Source organism: Hyposmocoma kahamanoa, unplaced genomic scaffold (genome assembly GCF_003589595.1).
Source record: "Hyposmocoma kahamanoa isolate Upper Pololo Valley unplaced genomic scaffold, ASM358959v1 93, whole genome shotgun sequence".
Taxonomy (NCBI): Eukaryota; Metazoa; Arthropoda; class Insecta; order Lepidoptera; family Cosmopterigidae; genus Hyposmocoma; species Hyposmocoma kahamanoa.
The window spans coordinates 9198133-9206376 of NW_020654810.1; the positions used below are offsets into that span (position 1 = coordinate 9198133).

Below are 8244 nucleotides of genomic sequence, written 5' to 3' on the forward strand. Positions count from 1 at the left end.
AGATTTCAGTTTTTCGAAGTGATCGCAAACTTTTTTTGATGTGTGTATGTCGTCTCATTATCCATGTTAATGACTATCAGGGACATTGACATTACCTTGCCTTTACAACAAATTAAACCACAAGGAGCATGAATTGGAACATAAAAACAAGCTTACGTTACATTTTACCTGAACGCAACCATGGTCGAAAACAAAAGGGAGTAATCCAAGCAAAAAATGTCACACAATTGTAATGTCACTGAATACGGTACTGGCGCAAAAACATTGGTGCGGCAATGTGGTTGCGATTTTTCCGACGGATGCGAAACGCGTGCTATGTCACCCGCGAGACGCCCGCGGCGCGCCGCTACACCGAGCGACGAATCCAGTGACAATAAGGTGCGTGCGCGACGCAATCCGCCCGCTATGCCCGACGGTCCCCGACGTCATGACTTCCCTCTGAACCGAACCGAGCACTAACTGCCGCGTAAATATAGAAACTCGACGCAGAACAGGAACACGAGGCGCTCGAGCACACGCCTGGCTCAACCACTACACATGCGTACATACTGTTACTGCATTTTGATGGCAAATATAAATAAACCAACGTCACGAATAAAATCAAGTTTCATTTATCAATGTAGCGTACGTTACTAAGGTACCAGAAACCACAACATGACGTTACCTAGTACATGATATTGAGGTCGCGCGATCTTGCGCTGCGCAGTGCACCTCAGTTTCGGGGTTGCGCTCGTGTCCCTGATATTATTCAGTCAGGCCAAATAAGTCGGTTGAGTGCAATCCTTTCGCCCGTTCCGCAGATAACCTTTGTGGATATCCGCCACAAGTAGGTCATTTAAGCAAGAGTGCATGAACATCTTGCAATAATGTAATTTTGACGACCTCGGTGGCCCAGCGGGGTACTGTGGGTGCTAGGTGCGGAGGTCCCGGTTCAATTCCCGGCCGGACCAATTTGGGAAACAAAGTTTTATAAATTGTTTCTTTGTTAATTTCGTTGTTCTGCTACTCATAGCACACAGGACAATCCCTAGTTTTATTGGTGTAGTGGCAACATAAATATATAATGTTACTTCTCGTTGCGATCCAATATCAGGGGGTCTACTCTCGATCTCCATCAGACATCCGTCCGAAACAATTACTGTCAAATAGGTAATATTCGACAAAATTAAAAGACAAGTATTAAGAATGAAGCTTCATTCGCATCACGCGTCTTTTCATTTGGTCAAGTATTACTTATTTGGCAGTTATTGTTTCGGACGGATGTCGGACTGAGATCGAGAGTAGACCCCCATACGAAACATAGCAGTCTGTGTACTGAAATTGCAAATAATTATATTAAATATCTAGATTATTACCATGTTAAAATAAATATTTTCCAATGCTGGTTCAATAGAGTTTTGGACAATGTACATACATAAATTGACAAAGGGGATGAAACATTGAAACATATTGTTTAAAACGATCAAGGTCAATGTACTATACGTACATATTATGTAGCGTTCAACCACTACATGAACAAACTAATTTAACAACTGATTCAATAACAATAAGTTGTAGGAGCAAGGAAGTCAATATTTAAAACTTGGAAATTTAAACTACTGTTAAATATTTTAACCCAAACATTTCATCAGTGAAGCTAGAAGTCAAGTGGTAAATAGAGACTTACACACTAAGAAAACAATAAAAAATCTTGCCAGTAGATCGCACCAACAGAAAGCAATTTAAGATATACCAGAACTCTAAAAGCAAGGCCTGCTATAGGACTGCATCCTTGGGTGTCTCAATATTCAGCTGGAGCAATGCTGGACAAGTCCTGATGACATTACAGGAAAATGAAGAAGAAGTTTAAAAAACATATTTTAATAAACAAAAATATAAAAGGTTGAAGAAAACATTTTCAGGTTTAATATGTTAGTTTGAAGAACCAACAATGTAAATGGTGCTTGTGAAGCTTAAACAATAAAGTAAAATTTGGCCTCCTAACTAAAGTCTGCATTAACAAAAGTAAATATTTGCTATTTCTCTCCCAGAAGAAAAAAAATGAAAGAATGCTACGCACAGCTCACGGCATCTTCTCTAGTACATTGTTTTGTTACAATATTAGTACAATCAATATAATGTGATGATTCCTTCCAAGTAGTTATAGACTGCCATATTATTTTAAATTACTACCAGTAATCTACCATCTGAATAACATTATGTATGCAATAAAAGTACTAAGTATTGTCATATTACGGTCTTCTATCTATTAATTATTAGGGTAGAGCTACAATAGTAATCTTAATACCTTGAAATGGTATACTCTACTATCTTTTGAAATAAGATAGAATATTATGACTAACAGCTTAAAAAATTTAATCCAAACCACAGTGTGATCCAAACTGTAAATCAAATATAACATGTCAGATTGATAAAACAATAATATAACAGAATGGTACACTCGAAGCTCTATTGGAAGTTTATAAGCAGTTCTATAATAAACTACAAGTTGTAAATCAATATACAGTGGACAATGAATGATAATCTTCGTATGCTACAATTTTCCATCTTAAGCAAGCATCATCAACAATCCTGCTGTCATTTGGATTCCTCATCATTAAAATGGGATTTTATGATTAAAATTTGAATAACTTTCAAACACAGATCAAGTAAGTGCATGGAGATTAATCATCAGATAATAACATACATTTATATGTTCTAAATTTTGAGATTTTTTTTATTTATTTAATAGTAAACGAAAATAACTTATTAGGTGTTTATAAAGGTACATTGTTTATCCTATCTCAATACCTCCAATGAACACTATGCCAACTGTATTTTTTTGGTCACTTTCTTTTATTTTTTGTAAACAGTCATTTTTATTTACTAATATTATGATCCTCGAACTTTGTGGAAAAAAATAAATAAAAAATAATAAAAATAAAAAAACGAATTTTTGAACAACATAAAGAAACACAACAAAATAAAAAACAACAGGTCCAACTGTTATATTGGCGTCACAGATATAGTGTTCATTGGAGGTATCAATCTGTTGAACTTATGGTCTTTATAGGTAACATATGACTAAATTGCCAATACACAATATGAGTACTCTTGAAGTGACATAAATGTACTCAAATATTATAATATAGGAAAATTTATTTCATGTTCAAAATTTAAAAAACTCTTTATTCTTAAATGTATGTTATTATTTTTTTAAGCATAAATAGTTATAAAACTTTAATTCATAATGTCATGCCTATCCTTCAATGTCTATGTAGTGTGCTCAAATGTTAAAATTAAAATGTAATCAACAGTTATTACCTACCTCTTGCTGCTGCGGTTTCCAACATCTTCAACATTTTCACTTGATTTTTCTGCCTCATCCTGTAACAATAAAGAATATGTTAAAGCTTATATATAATATTTAAATATTGATATTACGCTATTACTACTATTATAATTTTTGATTTTGTACAGAAGTTAATTGAAATAAATAAAATAGTATCCTACTTCAATGATGTATGGTTTAAGTACAGTAGAACCAGCACACACTGAATTGTGCAAATTGTCACTTCAATATTCCAAATAAAAACCCTAAATACATGTAGTAGATTTAATTTCGATATGGACAATTGTGATAGTCTGTATTTATCTATGACCCATCATACTAGTAAGAAATAGTAGCTGACAGTGTGTCAGTAGCTGCAAAGTTAGACTGGTATGGTTGTATCTATTAGATTCTGTGTGTTAATCTGTCTATCTTGGGTACTATATGCCTTAACAGCCTTAAAAGGCATCAATTAAAATATCATATTACAGATAGTAGGGGTATATGATGTTTGTGTTAGTACAATTAAATTACATACAATAATTTGTACATTCAAATTACATGAAACAGTTAACCATAGACCTTGTGCTCTTCTAAAAAATATTCCACAAAGCGACAATGTACACCATGGGAGCAAGGACCATGTAAATATAAATGGAATAAAATGATGTATGTACTTTCATGAAACTTGGTATGGCAATCAAACATACAATAGGTCAATAATCAGATTTGCTCTCAAGAAGCCCAGTGAGTCTTGTTTGCTTGACATAAAAGGTTGAAATGTAACTTGTTGAGCTTGAACAGGTGAAGGACCCAGTAGCTATTTCTTTCATTGTTCTTATTTAGCGACATAAGTTTCAAACGTAATTGCTATCTACTAGAACGACAATTCGACCACAAATCTAAAGAACAAGGACGAACGAAAGCTCTTGTTTCCATCTGTCATTCTTTTTCATGATAGCACCATGCAAAAATAACATCAATGAAGTACATCCGCCTTTGTTACTTACCGTTTTCCTTGGTGTTTGCACACTCGGAGAACGACGAATTGTAACAAGTGCCATAACACATTAGCCCTATCGAATCATTATCAAAGTAATGCACAATCACAAACATAAAGAGAAATATTGACTTATCAACATAATTATTTCTAATCTCCCGATGAATCACTAAATGCAGAGTTACACCTAAGAGTGTAAGTTACTAAACTGTAATCATAACAGTCGCGGCCGTAACATTACTGTACGAATAATCACAACTTTGCTTGCTCAATTTATAATTTTATTTCGGATTTAGCAACAGCAAGTCAAGCAAGCAAAGGGATGAAATGAATGGTGAATGAAAGGTTGGAATGATTGACAATGAAGAACAATTTTGAATGAAATTTACTGAGCTGAATGAACGAACTTAAATAGTGTTTCGCCAATTAATAATAATGAATACTCAAAAATGTTACGGTTTGAAATAAAACCAATAATATACTCTATGGCTGAGGGTAATTTTACGAGATTTTTTTCCGGAAAACTACCGGATAATTTGAAAAATATAATTTATACGGTTACAAATATCTTTTGAAGTATAATTTAGCATGAATTATAAAATAAACTCGTATGTATAAAAGTCACTTATGAGAAAAACGAGATTTAAAATGATTTCACAAAAGCTAAAAAAAACGGTATGTCTCCATCATTTTCGTTCATTAACTTCAACTTTTAACAGATCTCAACGTGAAATGCGAAATTAATGGGAAAATGATTTATTTTTCTCAAAAATATGATTTTTTTCAAAATGGAAATTTTAGAACTTTTGTTTATTTGTATGTATCGAATCGATTCGTAACTCGTGATCGACTCTGTGCTGTGAGTTTGTGATATGGTGGAGGACTCTATTGACAGTTATTTTTATGCAAAGGAAGATTGTTTTTACTTTTGGGAATTGATTTACGTAATTTTGCTATGTTGTGAAATAAAAAAAGTGAAATGTTTCATTGCTAAATATGAGCCGTGATTTGAAAATTGGTATGACATCATTACAACTGTATAAATATCTGCTGCGACAATGCGAAAAGTTGCCGCCAGATGCATGTTTACATTATAAGTTTGCTGTGAAACAGGTAACTTTAGGAACTAGATTTACAAAAAGAAATTACTAAACTAATCAGATTTTCTCTCATGGTATATGGTAGAACGTTTATCAAAATCCAATGCTTTCGAACATAAATTACCACTATAAACAAATAAGTAATACATTTTTCATTTGGGCATTATTCTTTTTAGAGCTACAAACAACACAAATTTGAACCTGACCCAGAACGAGTTCAAGAAATAATCGCGAAAAGCATCGAGGATGCTAAGTGGATTTTGAACAAGGTGTTTGTTTAAATGTGTGCACTGTATTTATTTTCTTGAACCTTTTTATTAATGTATATTTTAACTTTTTTTTTCAGTACACATCAAAATAATGGACATAGTAGAGAGCCTTAGTAGAATAGCTACACTGTTTAAATTAATTTATGATCATAAAATATTTTAAAGAATGAGTGTGTTCGGAGAGAAGATAGAGGACTACGAAATACTTGAACATCTAGGCAAAGGAGGATTCGCACATGTGTACAGAGCAAGATGTCGCCGTACAGGTTTGTTTGTTGCTATCAAGATGATAGACAAAGCTCTAATGGCAAGTGCTGGAATGATAGGACGAGTTAGACAAGAAGTCACAATACATTCTCGCCTTAAACACCCTGCTATACTAGAGCTATACACTTTTTTTGAAGATGCACATTATGTTTACTTAGTTTTAGAACTAGCACACAATGGAGAGCTTGCAAAACACTTCAAACTAGGAACTAGAGGCTTGTCTGAAAAAGCTGCTGCTGATATTTTTAGACAAGTGGTAAGTGGAGTTCTGTATCTCCATACGCACAACATTATTCACAGGGATCTGTCCCTGAACAATTTATTACTAACAAAAGACTTGAATGTCAAGATTGCTGATTTTGGGTTAGCTACTCAATTAAATGGTCCTGATGAAAAACATGTCACCATGTGTGGAACCCCTAATTATATTTCCCCAGAAGTTGCTTCCAGGGAGTTACATGGACTGCCAGCTGATGTGTGGGGCCTGGGCTGCATGCTGTACACCCTATTAGTAGGCAGTCCTCCCTTCCACACCCAACATGTCAAAACCACTCTGAATAAAGTGATCAATGCTGATTACAAAATTCCTTCAGAATTATCAATTCAAGCGCAAGATTTATTACAAAAACTGCTATGCAAAGATCCAACCAAAAGAATCACACTTAAAGGCATTATGGAACATCCCTTTTTATACAATATCTGCACACCTAGTATAACTAAGCAAGACTTATCTAGAGATTCTGGTTTCCTAACAACAATGCACAGCACTCACACAATGCATAGTAACAAAACACGAAACGATAGAACAGGTTCTGATTATGTAGGTGTCTACAGAGATCAAAATATGGGCAATTATGTCAACAAAGAAGACATCAAGCCTGCTTCGTTTAATGTCTTCAGCGGAATGCAGGACAATCAGTCTCTATCTAATCACAGTAATGGATGTCACAACCATGGAATATGTATGGGCAGTGATAAAGGTTTGGTTGGGTTACTCAACATAAGACAGAATCAACCCATTACCCATTTACCAATACAGAAATTTGATGGGGCTTGTAATAGTAGCATCACACTTTTGGAAAATATGAAAAAAATGGATCTTAAAACGCACAAACCTGAAGGTTCCATTGCATCTGGTATAGATGAGAACAAAGAAACTTCATCCAAATCTTGCAAAATAAACTCAAATACCTTGGGAGTCCCTCCACTTTGTGCTGACAGACTGCCTAATATATCACATAGGACCCGTAATGCCATTCTAAAAATAGAACCTAGTGGTGTTATTGTAGAATTTTTAAAAAAGAAAGGTAAAGACAGAGAAGAGAAAGTTGTTGAGATCTGCAAAATAACTAAAGATGGCATGAAGATAGTTATTTACAGTGTTGATGTAAGCAAAGACAAAACCAATCTTGGTCAAGAACATGATCCCAAACCTGATGAGGTCTTTACTTATCACAATTTACCATCAAAACATTGGAAAAAATATTTGTATGCTGCAAGATTTGTAGATCTTGTAAAAGCTAAGACACCTAAGATAACACTTTATTCAGCACTAGCAAAATGTCAACTTATGGAGAATGGGACAGATATAGATATGTTTTTTTACAGTGGAGAGAAAGTCACATATTCACCTACAGAGGGGTTGAAAGTTATTGATAAAACCTTAAAAACTCGTCATAATCCTGCTGCAGTTGCAGAACTGAAATATTTGAATGATCATTTTGAGGAATGTTATAATCGCATGAAGAGAATACAAGGTGCATTGTCCTGCATTCCTGATGAATGCTTCCCTTTGATAATAGGCAAAAGACCAGTGCAAGCAGCTGCTATTGTAGCCTCCCCGCTGCAAGGTTCTGTAAACGTAAACTTTAATACGCCGCTTTTGAATATAGGATCTTTTCATCGCACAGCTAGTTCTAGTCAAGCCCCAAGTGAATACTTGTCATAGCAGAATGCCATTTTGCCTGAAAGACAAATGAGTCTTTAAATAATAACTGTAAATGTTATTTCCCCTTATGTCTGTTTATTAATATTTTGGTTTTGTAATCTCTTCCTTATGTGAATTTTAACTACTATCTTAAGATTGCTTAAATAAACTTAATGCGAAATTTACTTATTTGTGAAAAATGATGAATGAACTCAATTTCATTGTGTAGACAACTTCATTTTGAAGGCTTTTTACATTAGGTATAACTTTATTACATAGTATTTTAAGTTACATAATTCTTATTGAAATAATTCCTCACAGTAATTTGGTATATTATTTTAGTGTATATTTAATTTGTTATTATAATTTTA

The 8244-nt window shown here is 34.0% G+C and overlaps 1 protein-coding gene across 4 annotated transcripts; it reads left to right on the forward strand.

The window, feature by feature from the left end:
* Positions 1-5290: 5290 nt before the first annotated feature.
* Positions 5291-8244, forward strand: LOC113237223 (serine/threonine-protein kinase PLK4). Of its 4 annotated transcripts, none has more exons than XM_026473571.1 (4): positions 5291-5423; positions 5587-5679; positions 5757-7685; positions 7716-8244. In XM_026473571.1, the coding sequence occupies exons 3-4, from the start codon at positions 5846-5848 to the stop codon at positions 7892-7894; spliced, it is 2019 nt and encodes a 672-aa protein (XP_026329356.1). In that variant the 5' UTR covers positions 5291-5423; positions 5587-5679; positions 5757-5845; the 3' UTR covers positions 7895-8244. The 4 variants fall into 4 exon arrangements, with proteins under 4 accessions (XP_026329356.1, XP_026329357.1, XP_026329354.1 ...); XM_026473572.1 differs by having other exon boundaries at positions 5757-6788; positions 7029-8244; XM_026473569.1 differs by having other exon boundaries at positions 5757-8244.